The sequence below is a fragment of the Bos grunniens genome, chromosome 12 (assembly GCF_055505025.1).
Source record: "Bos grunniens cultivar Pamir isolate PY7600 chromosome 12, Bosgru_T2T1.0, whole genome shotgun sequence".
Classification (NCBI taxonomy): domain Eukaryota; kingdom Metazoa; phylum Chordata; class Mammalia; order Artiodactyla; family Bovidae; genus Bos; species Bos grunniens.
The window spans coordinates 15976051-16000328 of record NC_141176.1 but is presented as its reverse complement, the minus strand read 5'-3'; the positions used below and the strand labels follow the sequence as shown (position 1 = coordinate 16000328).

Sequence of the window (24278 nt, the reverse complement as noted above, 5' to 3'; positions counted from 1 at the left end):
GAGGTGGGGGAGGGGGGGCACCAGAGCCTGTTCACTCCACGGGGCACCTTCCTTCAGAGGGAGGCCCTCTGGAAATCAATGTTTCATTTGCCATATTCATTCACGATCCTTTTGGTCTCCAGGCTTAATTATAGAGCCAGTTATGTCTGGATCTAATTTAGGTTTTAAGTGCTCTGTGCATTTGGACTGTAGGGGCATGTTTTCCAGCCAAGTCTCTTTCCACTACTGAGTTCCTTTGTGATGACACCGCATGACGTGTGGGATCTTAGTTTCCCCAACCAGGGATGGAACTGGGGTGCCCCCTGCAGTGAAGTGTGGCATCTTAACCACTGGACCACCAAGGAAGTCCCCAACATGTGTTTAGTGTTTAGCACAAGTCTGGCCACCCACAGCAATACCTACTGATCAGATCCTGTGATGCTGGTGGCCTGGACCGACGGTGTGGAGTGTTGAGCCTCTAAGCCAGGGTCAAGGTCACACCCCAGGCTCCTACAGAGACATGAAGGGTGGTGGCTACAGCCGAGATTGGAACACAAAGAAAAGTCAGCAATTTCCTAAAATTTATGAAGGTTTTTCTTTTCCCTTCTGCCCATGGTTTACAATCAATCTTTTGGAGGGTGTTAAAATAATAACTGGACAGATTTTACTGGCAATAGCTACATGATTGTGTCTGGCCAGGGGAATGGAGCAAAGAGGCTCATTAAGAGACTTCTCTGAAAGAGTGAAGAGTGAAAAGGAAGCGATGGGGAGTGGGGTGCAAGGGGAACCCCAGAAGTATGGAGCTCCAAACAGGAGGTCAAATCTAGTTAGGAGAAGGTGGAGGAGAGTGACACAGGGAAGATGCTCCGTGTGTGATGGGGACGTACCCCCGCCATGAAGAAAAGCCAGTCCCCCTGCAGCTGGAGGACAGGATACTAAGGGTTCCTGAGCATGGCAGATGCAAAAAAAAAATCTGATTGGCCCAGGGCAAAAGCCGCCCATCCACTAGTTGGAGAAACACAATTGAGGCTAAAGCAACTCAAAGTGCTGGTTTTGTCGGGGGCAGAGGATCCCCAGGGGTGAGCGGAGGTGAGTGTTGGTGGTGATGGTGCTCAGGGTCCAGGACTGGGCATCCCCAGCACCCGCTGCCTGTAAAGATGCAGATTCCCAGGCTTTCCTAACAATCCCTGCCTGCATCCTTAACTACATCCCCAGAGGATACTCAGCACAAGAGTGCTGGAGAACCAGCGAAGCTCTAAGGCAGAATGGATTTCATGGGTGATAGATTCCCACTTTTAAAGCCTCTTTTTATTATGGGACTATTCACCCCATACTCTCCATGGAGTTGAAACTCACCATTCAAAAAACTAAGGTCATGGCATCCAGTCCCATCACTTCATAGCAAATAGATGGTGAGACAATGGAAATAGTGACAGACTTTATTTTCTTGGGCTCCAAAATCACTGCAGGCAGTGACTACAGCCTGAAATTAAAAGACACTTGCTCCTTGGAAGGAAAACTGTGACAAACCTAGACAGCATATTAAAAAGCAGAGACATCATTTTTCCAATATAGGTCTGTATAGTCAAAGCTATGGTTTTTCCAGTAGTCACGTACGGATGTGAGATTTGGATAAAGAAGGCTGAGCACTGAAGAATTGATGCTTTCAAATTGTGGTGTTGGAGAAGACTCTTGAGAGTCCCCTGGACAGCAAGAAGATCAAACCAGTCAATCCTATAGGAAACCAACCCTGAATATTCATGGGAAGGACTGATGCTGAAGCTGAAGCTCCAATCCTTTGGCCAACTCATGAGAAGAGCTGACTCATTGGAAAAAACTTTGATGCTGGGAAAGACTCAGAAAGGAGAAGGGGGCAGCAGAGGATGAGACAGTTGGATGGCATCACTGACTCAGTGGACATGAATCTGAGAAACCTCTGGGAGATAGTGGAGGACAGAGGAGCCTGGCAATGCTACAGTCCCAGGGTCACAGAGTCAGACAGGACTTAGTGACTGAACAACAAATTCAACCCCAGACACCAGAGACAGCATTTTACATGGACTCTATAAACAGCACTTTGAAACAAACATGGAGGTATAACACCCAGATAAATAAATCCTTGAAACCTATTACTACAGAGAGTGGCAGGTCTGACACGGAAGAAATGCTAAAGGCACCAGAAATGCCTCATGGCTTGGGTGATGAAGCAGGCTGGAGGAGGACCAGAACGACTATTTATGGCCCCAGGCGTCTACACCGCCAAGCACAGAGCAGGGTCATAAACAAAGTATACCAGAAATTCTAACACAGAGCATTATATCCCCGCTGGTAGAAATCCTCAAAACTTGGTGCCCCCCGTACACACACACACAATAAGCACCTATAAATATTTGTTACAAGCTTGTGAAACTGCTGTTGAGTCCTCACCAGACTCCCGATCATGATGATGAGAGGGTGCACCCTTCCCTCAAGAGACGGTCTTGGTAGGCAAGGAGCTGTATGCAGACGTTCGTACACATGGAAAACAGCTATGATCAACCTGGGCCAAATATCGAGAGCAAAATGACCAGGAGGAGCCAGCACAGGATCGTTAAGAACCGATCAAGTACTTCCCTGGTGGTCCAGTGCTTAATAATCTGCCTGCCAATGCAGGGGACACAGGTTCCATCCCTGGTCCGGGAAGACCCAACATGCTGAGGGGCAATGAAGTCCATGAGCCACAGCTACTGAAGCCTGCCCGCCTAGAGCCTGTGCTCTGCAACAAGAGAAGCCACCGCCGTGAGCAGCCCACATGCGGCCACGAAGTGCGGCCCACACCAGCCGAGGCTAGAGCAAAGCCCGTGTAGCAACAAAGACACCGTGCGGCCATAAATAAACAAATACTTTAAGAAAAAAGAACAGATCGAGTGATGCTGGCTCTTAAGTCACTTTTTGACAAGGTCATTAAATCAGGAGCTGTGGTAAAGCAGGAGGCCTGAGTTCCAAAACATGTTTCATTTTCAGAGCCTTCCTGATGTTCCTATAGACAAGGTAGACAAACACAAGGTGGGAGCATCATGATCACAACAGCATGAGCACTGTGGAATAAGCATCCAAAGAGTCTGTTTAAGGATCGAGTCCATCCGTTTTCCAGTTGGGGGCCACGGGGCTCCGTCCAGCACAATATTTTATCATAGACTCAGATACAGATATAGGAGGAATACTGATATCTGTACACGACTGGAAGCGGTTGAGTCATGATGATAATGTGATCAGATTCTGAAAGATCTTGACAGCCAGAAACACTGGATCAGGACTGGCTAAATAAAATAGAATGCTCCTTTAGATTAGACCCTGCTTGTAGGCCCACAAATACAGGAAGGAGAAGGACAAGGCGGGGGAGCCCTGTCTGCTCTAGATTTACTCAACCACAGGCTCCATAAGTCAACAGGATGACTGATGTGACGGCCAGAAGGTTGATATAAGCAGAAACAACTACAAGGGTATGTAGAGGGAGATGAGTCCTGCTCCAGCCTGCACAAGAGCAGCCCAGGGCGCTGCTCACTAGAAGCATTCCACCCTCCATGGGGGCCAGAAGTGGACCAGCTGGGACTCAGAGGAGAAGCTGGTATGAGGCCGGCCTGGGGGTAACATCGCCACAGAGAACTGCTGAAGCAAACGAGGCCGTTAAGTCTGGAAGACACGTGAGTCTGAGACAGAATAAGCGCCTTCGAATATCTGATGAGCTGCCACACAAAACGAGAAAACGAGACCTGGCCTACCCACCTGCACAGAAGGGCTAGAACAAGGCAGCTTGAGGAAAACTGGTTAAGAAAAGGAAATGGGTCCCGACAGCCGGAGCCATGCGCGGTAGAATGCATGTTCTTAGTAGTCAGAGAACTACTTCCCTGGCGGCTCAGACGGTAAAGCGTCTGCCTACAATGCGGGAGACCCGGGTTCGATCCCTGGGTTGGAAAGATCCTCTGGAGAAGGAAATGGCAACCCACTCCAGTACTCTTGGAGAATCCCCTGGACGGAGGAGCCTGGTGGGCTACAGTCCATGGGGTCGCAGAGAGTTAGACACAACTGAACGATTTCACTTTCACTTTTCAGTAGTCAGAGAGCTCTCTGTCTATGGAGGACTCAGTCTTAGCTGACAGGCTGGCAGCATGGATCCTGCCCTCTTCAGGGAGGCTTTGCCTCCATAGACAAGATCCATGTCCACAGAAAGGGCTCAAATCCTAATGCTCCCATGAGCAGGGAAGCAGAGGTGGGTGCAGCTTGCCTCGGCTTTCGTATCATGGGCCTGCTCCTCCCTATTAGGAATGGAATGGTGTGTGTGGTGTTTGTGTGGTGTGTGTGTGTGTGTGTGTGTGTGTGTGGGTGTGGTGTGTGGGTGTGTGGGTATGTGTGTGAGAGAGAGCAGGGATCACAAAATTCTAGAAAACATTGGCTCAAATGGTAATGAATCTGCCTGCAATGCGGGAGACCAGAGTTTGATCCCTGAGTCAGGAAGATCCCCTGGAGAAGGGAATGGCAATCCACTCCAGTAGTCTTGCCTGGGAAATCCCATGGACAGAGGAACCTAGCAGGCTACAGTTCATGGGGTTGCGGTCAGACATGACCAAGCAACTAACACTTTCACTTTCAACCAAGAACTTTAAGAAAGTTCTCAAAAACTACAGTAGCCTCTCGTGACATAACTCATCTGTACTAACCAGGCCCCAGGGCCTCCCCATTGGCCCTCATTCTAGTCCTCTCTGGGAGCTCTTGACCACAGAACACCAGAGACACGTACTTCCTGCAGCGACAGGTGCACCCCGTTATAAGCCTACATGGCCTGGAAGCCACTTGGCTCTGTGGTTCCTATAGAAGGAGAAATATCCCTCAGGTCTCCCCAGCCATCCCCTCTGTCCTGGGGACCCTAACTGACCAGACAAGAAGAGGGCCTGCATTTCCCAGCCACTGTTTACTGCAGCCCCAGAGTAAGTCAGCAAAGCTAAAAGGAGGAATTGGGCAGAGGAAGCATGCAGTATACCCCAGCAGGGGCCTCCAACCCAAGTTTTCTCCTCTGTGGATCAACTTTGGGTGCCAAGAAAGAACCTCAGACCCTAACTGTCCAATACGAACCCACTGAAAAGAGTAAGGTTAAAACTGTCAATGGCCATCATCGTCTGTCTTTTAACAGTACTTTCAAAATCAAGATCTCTAAGAGAGGAAGAATCAACGACGACGCTGGCCACCTTCAAGTCTGAGTCACAAGGTATCATTTTAACTTTATAATTTTACGATGATTTTAAATGACTAGTGGAAGCTTCAGGTCCATCTATGAGATGGTGAGAAGCACAGAATTAGCATGCCCCAGGCCAAAGAGAGTCCTCGTGTGATCATTTTAGACTAGGGCAGCCTTCATTAAGGTCAGTGGGCCAAAGCCTTATTTCTAGACCTTGATGTCAAGGCTCAGGGAAGAAAGTTCACCAAAGGGTAAAATGCTTTTAATCGTGAGTTAAAATTGAGTTTTGAAAGGGGAGGGAATACTATTTACCACTAGAGTTAGAAAGGATGATAATGGATTACCCATACTCAATTTGTTCCATGACATCTTCTGTGTATGAAATTATATTTATTGTGTACCTACCGTGTACTCAGCAGTGGTATGTCCATCTTCATATGGACAAAGCTATCCTACCCTCTCAGAACGTAAACTCTAGTGGAAAAGACGAACCATGAACCAGTGGAGGGGACTCGATGTGTGCTGAGCATAAGCTACGGCTCCAACTGCTGAAAATCACAGGAGCCTCTTATCCTAGAATATGCAGTCTCCACCCTGGTCTCTCCAGACATTTAAGGGTGAAGAGTTCACCATTCCACCTCCTATTAATCATTTTTCCTATTTGTTTTTAGCCTTTGTTCCCAGTGAAGAACCCCAAATGGCAGAAAACGGTGAGTCCCACAGAACCTAACCAAAGATTCCTGCTCCCTGTGGAGTGTCTGGGAATGGTGCCCCCCGGGTGAGCGGGTGCCTTGCTGGTCTGGCCAGTGCTGAGTCCTAGAGAAAATCGAGGGAAGTGCTGGGCACACAGTCCACGAACCTGGATGTGCTTCCCTGCCCTTAACTGAAAAGGGGAGATAGAAAGAGGGTCTTGGAGGTGAGAAAGAATGGCCTGGGAACAGCCCAGAAGTCCATCTCTCTCTACCCAAGGTCTGTATAGGGACACCCACATTTCAAGAGAGGCCAGCCAGTCAATTACTAGCTTCTCTGAAGTCTGGGCAGCAGGGCTTAACTGGGATGCATGGGTCCTTCCAGACAGACTCATTCCATGGCACTTTGGCAGGGAATGAATTAGAGCCCTCAAATGGTACCCTTAGAGCCTGATTCCGTTTTTATTAAAGGAGGGGACAGCTGAATCCTCTAAGGGAGAAGGACGGGGGAGCAGGTTGGGTTTTGGTGGCAGAATCCTAACTTGTACACATTGCTCCACCAAAGTCCTACAATTAACCAGACCTAGTCTATGGTTTGGAGGCAGGCGTGGCAACCCACTCCGGTATTCCAACCTGGAGAATCCCATGAACAGAGGAGCCTGGCGGGCTACAGTCCATGCGATCGCAAAGAGTGGGACACAACTGAAGTGACTTAGCATGCACACATCCTTTTATTGAATAGAAACAACGGAGGGATGGTGAATTGCTGGGATGGGGGCAGGGAGGAGCAGGGTTACCTGCACAGGAGGCTTATCAAACAAACTCTTTCTCACTCTAGAATCTTCTGGATCTTATTCCATTTCCAGAGAGGAGAGAGCCAGGGTAGGCTAGTGCTGCTCAGACCTTCATGTGCAGAGCATTCACCCAGGCCTTGTGTTAAAACGGAGACCCTGAGTCCAGGGGCCTGAGGGTCCGCGTTTCTCACAAGCTCCCGGCAGCAGCTCCTACAGGCAGGGTGGAGGAGCAGACAACAGGCCCGAGTTTCACCCTGTGCCCAGTTCTCCGAGCCGGCCCGGGGGCAGTCGCCTACTGCTTCTCTCCTCCGTGCCCTGGTTTAGAATGTGGGGATCTGCCCTGCCCAGCAAACACACAAGACTCCAATATCCACCCCAAATTCTGGAGGCATCCTTCTGTCAGGAAAAAAACAGCTGTTAGAGGCAAGCTATTGACTGGGAGGAGAGGAGTTAAGACTTGTTGGTAATCAGTCCGGGAGAGAGGTCCCACTCCAGGGAGTGCTGTGTGCCCGGCTTTGTCGTGTTGGCGCTGGTCCCCTGAGCTGCCCTGAAGTCCGCTACATGGACGAGGGGCCCAGGGTGCAAAGGGCTGAGTGACCCGCTGGGAAGGCCCTGGGTAACAGGGCCACCACTCGGGAACCTGGCCTGACACCTCCCCCGCCTCCCCAGTCCTCCCATAGGAGAGACTTCGAGGGAAGATAATCCCACTAGAACAAAGGTAGAGGTTGACAGAAATCCCCAAAGGGAAAGTTAATTAGGACTAAAGCTCTTCCTTCTCCTCCTGCCCCAGTTAAGGCTGCGTTACTGAGGATTGACTGGGCTTGTCTTGACATGTAGGCGGGGACGGTTGATGCTGCTGCTAAGTCACTTCAGTCGTGTCCGACTCTGTGCGACCTCATAAACGGCATTAATAAGGTTAATGATTTCGAGGAAACAAATGGCTCTTAACACGGCTGCTCCCAATTCCGGCCTGCCAAGTCCCCTTCTTCCCTGGACAAACACTTACTTCTTTTTCTCCCCCCCCTCAAATTAAGTGTCTATTATTCAATAAAGCCTATTAAAAGACAGCACTGACAAATCACAGGGAGCTGCTGAGCTAGCAGGGTCAGAGGCAGGCTCCTCTCCTCCCTGGCCGGCAGGCACGTCCTCAAAGAACCTTGCTCGGGGGCTCTGCACCCGGCCTCCCCAGACTCGCGTTCTATCAGCTCCTCCACTACTTCTCCTGAGGGCTTGCCTGAATCCCCGTGGGTTCTCGTCAGGTTTTCTCAACAAGAAGAAACTTCTCCAGGCCACAGCCCAGGTGGACAGTCTGGGGACGCAGTGTTCTGGAATGTAGCTGGAAGGCCCCCCTGCCTTTGCCAGTTGTGAGCCCCTCAGTGGAGAGGGTGTGTGCTTGGAAGGACTTGGCGGGAAAGAACTACCAGCGTGGGGGTGAAGGGGTACTCTGGCCACACAGGGGCCCCTGCAATGAGGCAGGTTTCCACCAGGAACAAGCCGAGGCTGGGGTGGGAGGTCTGCAGGCAGAAAGGCCCCTGGCCTGATGTCAGGACAGGCAGATCCAGCTGGGTGGAGCTCACCATCCCTCCAGGGGCCCAGAGGAGTCAGCGTTTCCATTACTGAACCAAAGTCCAGAGGCAATGCAGAGATATCGTGTATGGAAATCACAAAGAATGGCCCCTCCACCCCCAGAGACCCAACAGGGACATACATCAGACAGACTCAGTCAACCCAGCGCCACTCCCGGTAGATGTTCAGGGCTTTCTGGATGGCCCAGCAAGCAGGGGCTGGTGTCATCCTGGAGCCAAGACAGAGGCCACCATAACTTCCCCGGGGATCCAATCATCGTGTACGAACCCTGTCCCCCCAGCTCCGCCTCAGGATCCACACCTTTCCCGGAGCAGGGAATCCAGGCCCAAGTTGTAATTATCCGTTCCTCCATTCAATTTGCACCCCGTCCACACTGGAGGTCTCCAGCCCCTCTCCTGGCCCACCGTCACCAGGCTGTGGTTGACCTTGAGAACAAAGGCATCTGCTATCTCCCAGACACTTTTTTTTTTTTTTTTAGCTCACTGGCTTGGGGATTCTCTTTTATGCTTTAATTAGCAATTACGAACCATCTACAATTCTGGAGATGGGAATATTGACAAAAATTGACAAAACTGACAGGAGATGGGAATATTTCTCAGGATTTCCAAGAGAAAATCACACTCCGAATAAATCTCTCTGGGAATAAGATCTAAATTCCTCGCCAGGGCCTACTAGGTCCTCCATGAGCTGGCCTTGGCCCTCCCAGCTCACCTCACTCTCACTGCCCTCCACACATCCTGCGCCTCCTGCAGTTTGTCAGATGCCTCAACATGCTCCCACTACCTCCCACCTCAGGGCCTTTGCACCTCCTCTGCCCCCTCCCAGGGATGGTCTTCCCCAGCCATCTGCCTGCTCACTCCCTTGCTTCGTGCAGGACTCACTCAAATGTCACCTTGTCAGATGCACCTTCCCTGACCACCAGAAACACACACTTTCCTAAATCTGCCACTGAGATACCCTTTCATTCCTGTTTTACTAATGTCTCCAAGTCAAATTTTAAGTGGTTTGATGAATTTAAAGTCTTATTGATGACCTATGCATTTGTAGTTAAAAGGTCAAGTGTAAATGCCGTAAATCTGTTTCTCTTTTTGTTTTGTTTGTTTGTCGTTTTGGCTCCTTTTCCAAATGCCTCTCCTTTGGCCGTGCCTTCCACCATTGAAAGCCACGGAGTTTGATTACAAAGAGAACTTTTGGGATCGTGTATTAAAAGACCCCATTAGCACACTGGAAGGTGATGAGGTCTTCGAAGATGAAGTAAGTTGGGTTAAAAACTGGGAACACTGGCTCTGAACGTTGGGGTAGGGTGGCCCGGGGGCCAGCTGGACACTGCGTCTTGAGCCCCGGGAGTCACAGCGTTGCTCCGCTGTTATCACAGCCCAAGAGAGCTTCTCTTAAAACAGGCTGAAGTGTAAATGACATGTGTTAATCCAAAGAGGGTCAAAAGAAAGCCAAGGATGACACCACAAGGCCCTGCATTCAGTAACATGAATAAAACCCCCCTCAAGATTGCTTTTGAAGGCAGCAAAGTTAAAAACAAAACACACAAGCTACCCAGATACTTATTAATAGATCAGGGCAAACCGCTCTTTGTAGAAACCTTGTGTAAAAATGAAGTTAGACCCTGGAAACATGGACTAGATGTAATTTTCCTGCTAAGCAATGGTGGCTCAGACGGTAAAGAATCTGCCCACGATTCAGGAGATCTGGGTTTGATCCCTGGGTGGGGAAGATCCCCTGGAGAAGAGAATGGCAACCTGCTCCAGTGTTCTTGCCTGGAGAATTCCATGGACAAAGGAGCCTGGTGGGCTACAGTCTATGAGATTGCAAAGAGTCAGACACGACTGAGTGACTAACACACATATACACACCACTTAAAATTCTAGACATTATATATAAAACAAACACAAGGAGCTTTTAAAAGACAGAGAAAAGAAGACAGAAAAGAAGGGACCGTGAGATCCAGGGAACAACATGGAGGTGAGTTTCTGAGTTTTCTGTTTGCTTCATATCCTCCTGAAAAGACCACAATCAGAAACCCCAACAAGCACAGACCAAAGCCCCCCAAAAAGCCTACCATCTCCAACTGAAGGACCAGGCATGGAGCAGCCCAGAAGACGGAAACTTCAGACAACAGCGTCCTCAGTGCAAACCCCGCAACAAACAGCAACGGAACATAGCCCACAGATCTGAGTCCTGCCCCCACACTTTTCAAAGCAGCACAGAACCAGCCCTGGAAGTTTAATGGCGGTCCTTTCCCAGCTGTATCCAATAATTAGAGACACCATGGGAAGTTCCAAAAACTTGAATAGTCTTACATCTACAGAAAGTTTTGTACTGTCTTTACTGCACAAATGTTTTACCTGCTAATGCAGCTTGGTGGCTATAATTTCCTGTGTCAACTTACCTCCAAGGCTTCCAACACCTGTTTACTCAAGTTATATATCCTTTCCACTATAGCTGAGAAATTTTCTCAGGATTGTAGGTACTAACTACAATCACAAAAGTGAGAGCTTGTGTCTCTGAAACTCAAAATTAAGCAGATACATTTTCCTGATCTTAAAAAGGCGGGGGCGGGGGGGGGGGGGGGGGGGGTACAGTGAGGAATAACCGAGGCATTTAGTTTTTGCTCTTACTTTAAATTGAAAAAAATTCTCTGATTTCAGTTCTTATTTAACCCTAAATTCCTTACTTTCCAGACATGCTTCTATACACTTATATTAATAAGAAGCAAAAGTATTTTTGCTCAGCCATGCCCGACTCTTTGCGACCCCATGGACTATAGCCCACCAGGCTCCTTGTCCATGGGGATTCTCCAGGCAAGAATACTGGAGTGGGCTGCCGTGCCCTCCTCCAGGGGATCTTCCCCACCCAGGGACTGAACCCAGGTGTCCTACATTGCAGCAGATCCTTTACCATCGGAGCCACCAGAGAATCCCATTTTAATAAGAAAAAAACCTACTGGTTTTTCAAATACTGAACTACCATGTCAGACAGTGGAGAAGGGATTACGTGAACCTAGATTCACGGCACTGAATATAATAAGACAGGAAAGTAAACTCAGGCATTTTAGAGAGATTTTTTTAGCAAGAATTGAAATCGAAAGGAATTGTTTTAACTAGAAACAAAATTTTCAAAAACCTTCAGTGCAGCTGTCAACTGAGGTTCTGTGTGTCTGGTGGGGCTGCAGCTGTAAGCCAAGGGGACACCCGCCATGGAGCCATGTGAGGTTCTGGATGAGAGAGGATGCTGGGAGGCTTCTGGGTGACACGCGGCCTGTGTACATGAGCCCCAGTCACAAACACCTTGCCTTGCCATCTCAGGGACTTGCCTCAGGTGACAAAGTATGGCACAGAGAGCGGGGCACGACCCCCTGCTGTCTATACCACCTGGCCTCCAAAGATCAGACACTTAGGTGAATGACAGGGCAGCACTTGTGGCCCAGCTACAGTATACCCTGAAAAGCACCATTTCTCCACATCCCATGGGCAGCAGATGTGCCCAAACAGGGCCAGAGCAGAACAGAAGGAATGCAGTCAATGCCACAGGATACCTGCAGGTGAAAGACTTGTCTGTGTGGACTTCCGAGGCCTTTGGGAAGGGGAGCACCAGAAGCCACTGAGGTTCCCACGGGAGAGATGTCGCTGAGGTCCTTTGACTTGGAGGCCGCCATCACCCTAGACCGTGGTTATTCTGACAGTGGCATCTGACAGATCTCACATGCTTCGGGCCAACCCAGCCCAAGTGCCACAACTACCAAGCTGCAACGACTGAGCCCACACTCCACAAGAAAAGCCACCACACTGAGAAGCCTGCACGCAGCAACTAGGGAGTAGGCCCTGCTTGCAGAAACTAGAGAAAGCCCTCAGGCAGCAACAAAGACCCAGCACAGCCAAAAATAAAATTTAAAAAAAAAAAAAAGGACTCGTGAAAGACCGGCCTGGGCAATTGGGTCATTGCTCCAACTCGAGGGAGGAATGGTCCACAATAAAGAATTTAGAGGCAGAAATTTTGGGACCACAAGCCTTCACCTCAATCCGCCCTGAAGCACTGATACATTCCAGTGTGAAAAGATAAACTGAGGCCTATTAAAAATCTGAAGAGTTTATTTGAGCCTGTATGTGGCTCAGACGGTAAAGAGTCTGTCTACAATGCAGGAGACCCAAGTTCAGTCCCTGGGTCGGGAAGATCCCCTGGAGAAGGAAATGGCAATCCCCTCCAGTACTATTGCCTGGAAAATCCCATGGACAGAGGAGCCTGGTAGGCTACAGTCCATGGGGTCACAAAGAGTCAGACACGACTGAGCGAGTTCACTTTCACTTTCATGATTAGAATCAGGCAGTACCAGACCGGAAGTGGCTAAGAGCCCTCGGCCAACAGGAGCTGAGGAGAGACAGAAAAGGCAGAAGCAGAGCAAGGAAATTATTGACTGACTGGCTTAAAGCTTAAAGCTGCTTGTGAGTGGTTGTCCTTGGATTTTGATCTTTTAGGCTTGAGGCATTTACAGGCTTAGGTTTTTGTTTGCTAACTTGGGGCACCATGGCCTCAGAGCATCCTCAGTCTGATGGCCTCTGTGTTTAATTAATTGAACACCAGCAATGAGAAGAGATGCAGCTGAGAATCAAGCAAGTCAGTCATGAGACACCCCAGCTTTTCCCCAACCTGGAAAAACCAGCCAACCGCAAGCTCCATTCTTGTATCTGCCCCAGGTCACTGCGACTTTGTATATGTGGGTCGCCCTCTTCCTTTTGGTGTAGTTGTTTAGTTGCTAAGTCATGTCTGCCTCTTTTGCAACCCCATGAACTGTAAACCACCACAGTCCTCTGTCCATGGAATTTTCCAGGCAAGAATGTTGGAGTGGGTTGCCACTTCCTTCTCCAGGGGAACTTCCTAACCCAGGGGTTGAACCCACGTCTCCTGCATTGGCAGGTGGATTCTTTACCACTGAGCCACCAGGGAAGCCGCCCCCCTGCCCCCACTACTTACTTTAGGAGGCTTATAAGTGAATGGCAGACTGTACATTATCAGATGCAGAACAACCTCCATAACAACCTCAACCTGTAGTGAGCAGGGCGATGTGACAACCTGCAGTTCTTCTGGACACCAAGTCACACTTCACCTTCTACCAAAACGGAGCTGAAAAAAGAAACTCTTGTGAAGACCAACCTATGGGTCAGTCCTGGTTAACCTCACAGACTTGAGATAGAATGAACAAATCTACAAAATGAAAAGGTAGCTTGCAGTGTCATTACTTTGGAAGAATCTTTAAAGACAGAATAATGCACTACAAGAATGCGCTACCCTGGTTTCCTGAAGACTCGTATCCTTCATGGTTATTTATGATACGATAAATAACCAACCACTGAGAGCTTGGTCGTTCCAGGAACTAAAAAAGCCTTATGCTCTCAAGCCATGGATGCAATTTTAGGTTCTAGAGCCTTCTCTACATTTGGAAGAAGGAGGTAATTTTATGCTCTCAAAAGATTTCTTGGTATGCTACTATTAAAAAAATATTCTTAAGGGAACTAAGGAATGAGAAGAGGGTGTGACCATTATGGAGACAATCTTCAGAACAAACCTTGCTAGTCACCCTACTGTTCCCACTGTCTTTTTCCAATAGCATGTTGAAATCTCATCTGGCACATTAGGGAATCAGATTTCGGGCTATTTCATTCTGCGGTCCCTTTGCAGGTTTCCTCTTGGATTGATCTCCTGATAATTATGTAGTGCCCTTCCTTATCTCTTGTAATCTTCTTTATTTTAAGGTATATTTTGTTTGATCTAAGGGTTGCTACTCCAGCTTTCTTCTGCTTCCCATTTGCATGGAATATATTTTTCCATCCTCTCACTTTCAGTCTATATGTGTCTTGAGGTCTGAAGTGGGTTTCTTGTAGACAGCATATATATGGGTCTTGTTTTTGTATCCATTCAGCCAGTCTATCGGAGAAGGCAATGGCAACCCACTCCAGTATTCTTACCTGGAAAATCCCATGGGCAGAGGAGCCTGGTAGGGTGCAGTCCATGGAGTTTCAAAGAGTCGGACACGACTGAGCGACTTCACTTTCAGTTTTCACTTTCATGCAGTGGAGAAGGAAATGGCAACCCACTCCAGTGTTCTTGCATGGAGAATCCCAGGGACGGGGGAGCCTGGTGGGCTGCCGTTTATGGGGTTGCACAGAGTCGGACACGACTGAAGTGACTTAGCAGCAGCAGCAGCCAGTCTGTGTCTTCTGGTTGGAGCATTTAATCCATTTACATTTAAAGTAATTATTGATCTATATGTTCCTATTGCCATTTTCTTAATTGTTTGGGGTTAATTTGGGGGGGCTCCAGAATCACTGCAGATGGTGATTGCAACCATGAAATTAAAAGACGCTTACTCCTTGGAAGGAAAGTTATGACCAACCCAGACAGCATATTGAAAAACAGAGACATTACTTTGCCAACAAAGGTTCGTCTAGTCAAGGCTATGGTTTTTCCAGTAGTCATGTATGGATGTGAGAGTTGGACAGTGAAGAAAGCTGAAAGACGAAGAATTGATGCTTTTGAACTGTGGTGTTGGAGAAGACTCTTGAGAGTCCCTTGGACTGCAAGAAGATCCAACCAGTCCATTCTAAAGGAGATCAGTCCTGGGTGTTCACTGGAAGAACTGATATTGAAGCTGAAACTCCAGTACTTTGGCCACCTGATGTGAAGAGCTGACTCATTTGAAAAGACTCTGATGCTGGGAAAGATTGAGGGCAGGATGTGAAGGGGATGACAGAGGATGAGATGGTTGGATGGCATCACTGACTCAATGGACATGGGTTTGGGAAAACTCTGGGAGTTGGTGATGGACAGGGAGGCCTGGCATGCTGCAGTTCATGGGGTCGCAAAGAGTCAGACACGACTGAGTGACTGAACTGATTTTGTAGATCTTTTTCCTTCTGTTGTATTTCTTGACTATATAAGTCCCTTTAACAATTGTTGTAAAGCTGGTTTAGTGATACTGAATTCTCTTAACTTTTGCTTGTCTGAAATGCTTTTTATTTCTCCATCAATTCTGAATGAGATCCTTGCTGGGTACAATAATCTTGGTTGTAGATGTTTCCCTTTCAGTACTTTAAATATATCCTGCCTTTCCCTTCTGGCCTGCAGTTTCTGCTGAAAGATAGCATATGGGGTTTCCCTTGTATGTTACTTGTTGCTTTGCCCTTGCTGCTTTTAATATTCTTTCTTTGTGTTTAGTCTTTGTTAGTTCACTTAGTATGTGTCTTGGCATGTTTCTCCTTGGGTTTATCCTGTATGGGACTCTTTGTGCCTCTTGGACTTGACTATTTCCTTTTCCATGTTGGGGAAATTTTCAACTATAATCTCTTCAAAAATTTTCTCATACCCTTTCTTTTTCCCTTCTTCTTCTGGGACCCCTATAATTTGAATGTTGGTGCATTTGATATTGTCCCAGAGGTCTCTGAGACTATCCTCAGTTCTTTTCATTCTTTTTTCTTTATTCTGCTCTTCAGAAGTTATTTCCACCACTTTATCTTCCAGCTCACTGAGTCGTTCTTCTGCTTCAGATATTCTGTTACTGATTCCTTCCAAAGTATTTTTAATTTCAGTAATTGTGTGGTTTGTCTCTGTATGTTTATTTTTTAACTCTTCTAGGTCTTTGATAATTGATTCTTGCATTTTCTCCATTTTGTTTTCAAGGTTTTTGATCATCTTTACTATCATTATTCTGAATTCTTTTTCAGGTAGTTTGCTTATTTCCTCTTCATTTATTTGGACCTCTGTGTTTCTAATTTGTTTCTTCATTTGCGTAGTATTTCTCACCCTTTTCATTATTTTTTTTTAACTTATTGTGTTTAAGGTCTCCTTTTCCCAGACTTCAAGGTTGAATTCTTTCTTTCTTTGGTTTCTGCCTTTGTAAGGTTGGTCCAGTGGTTGTGTAAGCTTCGTACAGGGTGAAATTTGTGTTGAGTTTTTTGTTTGTTTTTCCTCTGATGGGCAAGGCTGAGTGAGGTGGTGATCCTGTCTGCCGATGACTGGGTTTGTATTTTTGTTTTGTTTGTTGTTTAGATGAGGGTGCACAGGTGCTACTGGTGGTTGGGTGATGTCGGGACTTGTTTTCAAGTGGTTTCCTTTGCGTGAGTTCTCACTATTTGATACTCTCTAGGGTTAGTTCTCTGGTGGTCTAGGGTCTTGGAGTCCACTCAGGCCCAGGGCTTGATCTCTGGTCAGGAAGGAGGATTCCACAAATGGTTTTTTATGGCATTAAGTGAGATTAAAACAAATACCCAAAACCAAGAAACCAAAGATGAACCCCAGACAAATGGCAGTCACAAAATCAGGCAAATAATAATTAAAATAATGGAATATACACACATATATATACACCTCAGGCAAATAATAATTAAAATAATGGAATATACACACATATATATACACCCATGAGCAAAGTTAAAGCAGTCCAACAAAAATAAAATACAGTAGATTGACCCGGCAAACAAAGGAAATCAAAAATTATATTTACCAGTTAAGAACAAAACTAACTAAAGCACAAACTGGAAAACAAAACGAAAGCAAGGTGCCAAGTGGGGAATAAAGCAATGAAAACAAAACTAACAAATATTTTGAGAGGAAAAGAAAGCAAGAAGAGATATGCAAAGTTAAACAGAGGTAGATGAAGAAGATTTATATACATTTAAGATTAACTCTTTTGCAGGTTTCGACCACCTCCTATCAGTCGGTGTTCAGGACCGTGCTCAAAGAAATGGCTGTTCGTGACGAACTGGAGGAGGATATTACCATTCCCCTGACTGGTCATCTGGAGGGTGAAACCAGAAGGAAACTGGGAATTCTGTAAGTGACAAGAGGGATAGAACTGGTGGTCACTGGGAAGGTGCTGGTCACTGGGTGGAGGTAGACCAAAGCTAGCGGCAGAGAAAAGTATTAACTGGGCCACGAGAGCACAAGGAAGGCCAGGGTCTAGAAGCTTCCTTGTGTCAAAGAGCTGGCACAGCCAGACACAGGACAAGGGTAAGATTAGGGGTCAGGGGACAGGATGATCTGGCTGCCAAAACTCAAAGGCAAAGAAATCTATGAACAGGGGATATACAAGATAGCATCAAAGGTGAGCAGGGACACAGGCTGGAAATCCCAGGCAAGAAACAGTCTTGAAGGGACTGTGAACCTATACCGAAGTCTGGGAGGCAAGGCTCAGACCCCTGAGCCTTTGATGAGAAGGGACATTGGGGGGATCATGGGCATCTTCCAAGAAATTCCTTAGTTTCATCCTAGGCTAGCCATTGCATCTCCATGCTCCTTGAGGGGGATAAGCCCCAAGCATCACTGACCTGGGATTCATGGCAGGGGCTTGGGGAGGGATACAGTTATTGCAGATGGCTGCTGGCACCAAATGTTTCTAGTTGGCATGACCCCAGTCACAAAATGTTCCAGAACCCCATCTGCACATCCAGCCTGTGGTACAAGGAAGCCTGGATTTTCACTTATCCAGCTGTCAGAAGCCTTGGTGAACAAGGTACATGGTCAGGCATCTGAGGCACTCTCTGGCAGGGGCTCCGAGGAACAGGCTGTGGGGGATGGGGTGCCATGCATAACCTCCTTGCTGAATGAAGACTCCCAAAAAATCAGGGAGACACTGACTGCCAGCAACTTCTGCTTTGGGCTCAATAGAGTCCTGGGGCCAGAGACCCCTAAGGCTTCTCTAGGAAAAGGGAAGGCTAAATACACAATGCAAAATACAAAGAACACCCAAGTTTTCAGATCCTCATAAAATAAGAAAAAAAAAATCCCAAATAACACCGTTGTAGGTTATCCTACATGCTAGGTTACATTTTCTCCCCTTCTTTCTCGTTAAGCCCATAACCGAGGCTCATTCTAACCTAACTGCACCCAGGGAACGCACCTACTGTGTGCTGGTCTGTACAGTAGTGCGTACCCTTACTAGCAAGGCTAGTAAGGATTCCATTAGCTTGCCAAGCTGAGCAAAGAACCAAGGAAAGAACCTTCCCCAAAGGGCACTGGGTGCCTCTGGAGGGATCCCCCCACTGGAATCTAACTCTTGCATGCACCTGGCATCCTGCTGTCAGCCTGGACAGGCTTCACCCCACCCTCTTCCTCCTTGTTCTTTTACAAGTGATGGTAGGCGAGGTAACTGCTTCAATTCCATTCACAGTGCTTGCAAATAAAACAAGGAACTCTTGGCACAAATGGGCCACGAGGAGCTCATTCTCAACTTGCAAATAGCTTCTAAAGTACAGACACTAAACCTCCTTTCCGCCAGACAAACAATCCAGCCCTTTTCAGCAGATGATATTTGCTTCCTGAGGTTGCTCAGGGTTAAATTATTACACTCTCTTCGAGGACTCCGAAGCGAGAACTTAAAATCTGCCATGTCAAAGGCCCTCTGCTCAGATCCAATTAAGCCTTGGAAGCTCCCTCCTTCTGGCAGATTCCCTTTCAAAAGGTCTCTGATCTGAGGACCAGGAAAGGCTGCTGTCTCCGGAGACCACCCTTATTTGGCAGGAAAACAGTCCCAGCCATTGAAATGCCAAGATGACTCGTTTTGTATATTGACATGAAAGGAGGGTTGAAGGCTTGATCATTTTGAAGAGCTGTGCCTTAATGTGGCCTTCATGGTGAGTCATTTTTGAGTGAGTTTATTTGAAAATTTCCTACTCAGTGTAAAGGAGTTTCAGGTGGCTGTGTCCGGTTCACAAATAATACTGTTTCTCTAAGCTATTTCCGAATAAGGCTTTACTGAAATGTGCTCAAGCCACAGAAAAAAAACAGCCTGCACGAGCTGAACTCATAGGGTCAGCTTTGGCTGGCTTTGGATCTCCCGACCCTGGCTTCATTCCCAAGAGGAACCCCACTGAATTCATTTGGAAGGATCTGGGGTCAGCCCAGGTGCCGAGGCTGAAGGCCAGTTAAAGGCCAGGAGGGACGCACAGCACCAAGTGCTGGCCCCTTATTCCTGAGCAGAGACTGGAAGAAAGCCGGCTGCAAAGGCAGAGCTATCCAGCCGAGTCTCCACCTAGGAAACGATGGAGCCGGCCCCAGCTCTGTCTGTCGCGTAGCGTGACATGTAAACACGAATTCGGTCTCAGCTTTTAAAGACGATTCCCCTTCCTTCCAGGTTGAAGAAAAATTTTGAAAAATACAAGGAGACGATCCTCTGGATTATGAGGAAACGTGAAAGTAAGAGCTCCTCTCCCCATTTTCCATCCGATCACCTGGTTCCCCTGGGTGCTTCTTGCCGTCTCCCACCTTCCCCCTTGTCCCTCAAGGAGGCAGAAATGCTCGTTCCCTCACTTGAGCATCCATTGGGCCAGTAAAGTCTCAGCTGCCAGGGACTAAAATACGGAGCAAGCCAAATACAGTCTGGGACTTCAAGGGGCTTATCCTTTGATTATGATGAGGGTGGCAGGGAGGGCAGGAGGCGAAGATAAACAGGAAAGCAGGGAATTTGCACATAAAATAGTTAATGCTTTGGTGGGAAGGGGATACTATAGGACCACACAAGAAGGCATCTAACCTGTATTGGGGGAGGTTCTAAGAGTCATTAACACAAAGTTTAAGAAAGAAATAGCCCCTTACCAGATACTAAAGGCATCCTAAAGGAAATCAGTCCTGAATATTTACTAGAAGGACTGATGCTGAAGCTGAAACTCCAATACTTTGGCCACCTGATGCTGAAGCTGAAACTCCAATACTTTGGCCACCTGATGCTGAAGCTGAAACTCCAATACTTTGGCCACCTGACGAGAACTGACTCATCTGAAAACACCCGGATGCTGGGAAAGATTGAAGGCGAGAAGAGAAGGCAACCACAGAGGATGAGATGGTTGGATGGCATCACCGACTCAATGGACATGGGTTTGAGTAAACTGTGGGAGTTGGTGATGGACAGGGAGGCCTGGCATGCTGCAGTCCATGGGGTCGCAAAGAGTCGGACACAACTGAGCAACTGAACTGGACTGAAAGGCATTGGAGGTCCAGCTGTTAAGACTTGCCAATCATGGACTCTGCCAGCTTTGGGGGTCTAATCAAAAACTCTGAGCCAAGAGCCTAAGCTACCAGGCTACTTAATTCAGAAACTCCAAACCACCAGCTGGAACATCTTTCAGATGACCAGATCCCACTGACATAGAATTGGCAACAACAGCCAGAGCTGACACACCTCCTCCATCACGGCGCTCTTTCTTGCTGAGCCAGGACAAAACCCCAGGTTCCCTCTCAAGAACTGCTCCCATCCCCATACCAGTAAGTATATGCCCTGACCTAACTCCTGTAGAATGACTGCTGTGGGCAGCCCCTTGTCTCTGAACCCTCCTATTTCCAAGCCAAGGATGGCTTCGCAGGCATGTGAGCTGTGCAGGTACACAGGCCCCCACACTTAGGGCCCTGCGCTTGCTTTTAATGCTCGGCTGCCACTGTCTTGAAATCCTTCATTAATTTATTTTGGTTGCCTAACATGCAGGGTTCTAGTTCCCTGACCAGGGATCAAACCCATGCACCCTGCACTGGGAGGGCAGCGTCTTAACCACTGGACCACCAGGGAAGTCCCTGAAATCTTGAATAATTTTAAAACAAGGATACCTGCATTTTGAAATTATGTAGCCTCTCCCGTGGGTGAAAAGAAGTGGGAGATACTACACAGCTCGTGTCTTGAGCCACCAGACCCCAAAGCTCCCCGTGTGAAGGACACAGGCCTGCGGGCCGTCTCTGGGCAGCAGCCTCCAAGCAACATCACTTCAGAGGAACCTGACAGGTCTCTGCAGCCAGCCTGACCCCACTTTAAGGAAACTGAGGCTCAGACAGGCAGCCTAACACCTCCCCCATTAAAGACAGAGCTGGTTATACAGCACAAACCAAAAAATCCGTGCTTCTAGCCGTCTGACAGGGGAAAAAAATGAGCATATCTGTGTCCCTTGTTACCGTGACCATTTCAGGAATGCTGTCTGTTCATTTCTGACTGACCCTCAGGAAGAGCAGCCGGGCTCACATCCGCCTCCCCCCGCACAAATCGCCTCCACTCTGGAAGGAAGCACCGAGGAGGGCTCCTCTGAGGGAGACTGAGGCCCGCGTCCAGACCTCTCACAAAGCGCTCTCATCGACTCTGCCCCCACCCACCTCTCTCCTCATCTCCCTGAGGACAAGCTCCTCTCTGAGCTCTAAGGAGCAGCCTCCTCCCGTTCCTCAGGGGCACACAGCCGTGTTCTCCTCTCCCCAAGTCCCACTCCACACCTCTCCGACATCACCGACACCACCTCAGACACCTTCATTGCCCCAGTGTCCCTGACTCCCATCCTCTCCTTTCTCAGTCCTTTCTTCACATTCTTTCCAGCAAAATCTTTTCAAAACACTTCCCTGGCCCTCTACTACCTCCAGGAAAATTCCACATTTTCCCCACGTGGCTTCAAAGGCCCTCGCTCTTGTCCATTCCAGACACACTGGCTTTTCTGTTATTCATCACATGAGCAGCCCTCCCTGACACACGGCCTTTGAACGTGCGGTCCTCTGGCTAGAGCACTCTGCACGCCAATACTCTTGTGACTTGCTCCCTCACTTTATTCAGGTCTCTGCTTAAAAGTCACCTTCTCAGAAACTGTTTCTTTGGCTACCCTTTACAAACCAGTGTGCACACACGCACAATCATTTTCCATTCTTCTCATCTGCTTACCGTTTCTTTGGGGCACGCCTAGCCACCAGCAGGTGAAGTTTTCACCTGTTCACTTGTGTAGCATCCAATGCCCCTACTAGAACGGGCAGCAGGCTCTGTGCCACCCCCGGTACCTAGGACAGCTTTGGGCATACGTGAACACAATGGATATTTCCTGAGTGAGTGAATAAAGGAATGACCTAGCCCTGCCTCTCTCTCCAGAGTCACCCGTTATTACTAAGCTGGTCTCATGCTAGCCTTCAACCATGCAGCACTTATGCTAGGAATTCCACCTGGCAAACTAGAGACAATTTCCACTCTGTGCACAACCTCCAGGCCTGGATAGGGTCCCTGTGTGCTCCGATGGCACCTTGCCCTCTGTGTTGGCAACCTCAGAGTTCCTGGGGTGAAATTCTAAATCAGCCGCTGTAAGATAGCATCACTGACTTCAGGGACACGAGTCTGAGTAAACTCCGGGAGACAGTGAAGGCCAGGGCGTGCTGCAGTCCATGAGGTCGCAAAGAGTTGGACATGACTGAGCAACTGAACGACGAGAAGCAGAGGGCAAGGAAAGGCCTGAGAGGCGGTCCCCTCCAAATTGTAGGTGGCAGGTTTAAAAAGCAAGAGAACTTACACCCGACGTGTGCATTTCTCTGGCGGCACAAGACTTGTGGATTTCCACCTCCACTGGCCAGACTCTTACAGTTTAAATGGAGGCCTTACCTGACTTCAGGGAGGCATCCATCCAGGTGGGCTCAACAACACAGTGCCCGTGAAGCTGCATCCTTGCAAAGGGTTCCCAGTGTGGGAACCGTGGGCAGAACATACATTCCAAGGACCGGGAAGGGGATGGGGAGACTTCCATGCCCCGTCCAGCTCCTGGGTCAACAAGCTGTCACGTCCTCTCCAACACCTCCTCCAACGCTGGACTGGACCCAATGGTGGGACAACCAAGCTCTCTTAACTGCTGCTAAGTCACTTCAGTTGTGTCCGACTCTGTGCGACCCCACAGACGGCAGCCCACCAGGCTCCGCCTGGGATTCTCCAGGCAAGAACACTGGAGCGGGTTGCCATTTCCTTCTCCAATGCATTAAAGTGAAAAGTGAAAGTGAAGTTGCTCAGTCGTGTCTGACTCTTAGCGACCCCGTGGACTGTAGCCCACCAGGCTCCTCCACCCATGGGATTTTCCAGGCAAGTAGTCCTTGCTAGCTTACTCCAAAATTCAATAGTTATAAAAATGGACTGAAATGAAGACTAAAAAAAACCCTGCTGCTGCTGTGAAAACTAAGTGGGATACTTTTGAGAAGATTCAATAAGAAAGTAGCTATGAAAAAAAAAAGTAAGTAGCTTTACAAATACTGCTTAGAACTAGGCGTGCACCAAACATACACAAAAGGCTGGGGGATATACAGATTTTTTTTTCAAGTCTACAATCCTGCACTCAAACTATGTAGAAACTGCCAAAGTTGAAAGTGATAGATGATAAATTATGAATGGGGTTTGAGCAAACGTGATCACAGAGTCCTGCAGTTAAAATTGGTGTGTTAGCTACCACGTATAAAATAGCTAGCTAGTGGGAGCCTGCTAATACAGCACAGCAAGCTCAGCTCAGTGCTCTGTGATGACCTAGAGTGGTGGGATGGGGGTGTGGGAGGGAGGCTCAACAGGGAGGGAATATATGTATACATACAGCTGATTCACTTTGTTGTACAGCAGAAACTAACAAACATTGGAAAGCAATGTCCTCCAATTAAAAATAAAATTTTAAAATATTGTTAGTATACATGTGTGTTTTAAGTTAAAATAGCATGCTTAAGGCAATGGCACCCCACTCCAGTACTCTTGCCTGGAAAATCCCATGGATAGAGGAGCCTGGTAGGCTGTGGATCATGGGGTCGCTAAGAGCCAGACACAACTGAGCGACTTCACTTTCAGTTTTCACTTTCATGCACTGGAGAAGGAAATGGCAACCCACTCCAGTGTTCTTGCATGGAGAATCCCAGGGACGGGGGAGCCTGGTGGGCTGCCGTCTATGGGGTCGCACAGAGTCGGACACGACTGAAGCGACTTAGCAGTAGCAGCATGCTTAAGGCATGTTTCCTTTTTTTTTGATGACTCCCACTTTAGCCTGTTTTTCTCAATTACCAGACTCAGCAGCCTCACTTGTTCCTGGCACATGGCTGGTGTGTCACCCCTTGCATCCCCAGGTCTGGACTGTGTGGCATTCACCATGGTGTCAGGCATCTGACACTGAGCTGGCACCTCACAGGCCCTTAATAATTGTGTGTGGAATGAAAGAATGAATGGGAAAAAATGAGAGAGCTTGGGGAAATATGGTCGATATCCCAACTCCT

The 24278-nt window shown here is 48.0% G+C and overlaps 2 protein-coding genes and 1 long non-coding RNA gene across 4 annotated transcripts in view; 2 read left to right on the top strand and 1 right to left on the bottom strand.

Annotated features, from left to right (window-relative positions):
• Positions 1-24278, bottom strand: part of CBY2 (chibby family member 2) — a 135378-nt gene that overhangs the window by 93562 nt on the left and 17538 nt on the right. The gene's annotated exons all lie outside the window — the stretch shown is intronic.
• ERICH6B (glutamate rich 6B) overlaps positions 1-24278 on the top strand; it is a 42964-nt gene that overhangs the window by 3009 nt on the left and 15677 nt on the right. The window contains 3 exon segments of the mRNA XM_086328761.1: positions 9424-9515; positions 16963-17099; positions 19399-19460. Of these exon segments, the coding sequence (XP_086184887.1) occupies positions 9424-9515; positions 16963-17099; positions 19399-19460 (291 nt within the window).
• LOC147361419 (uncharacterized) lies at positions 19594-22134 on the top strand. Its single transcript, XR_015137884.1, has 2 exons — positions 19594-20525; positions 21249-22134. It is a non-coding gene; the product is annotated as an uncharacterized LOC147361419 (long non-coding RNA).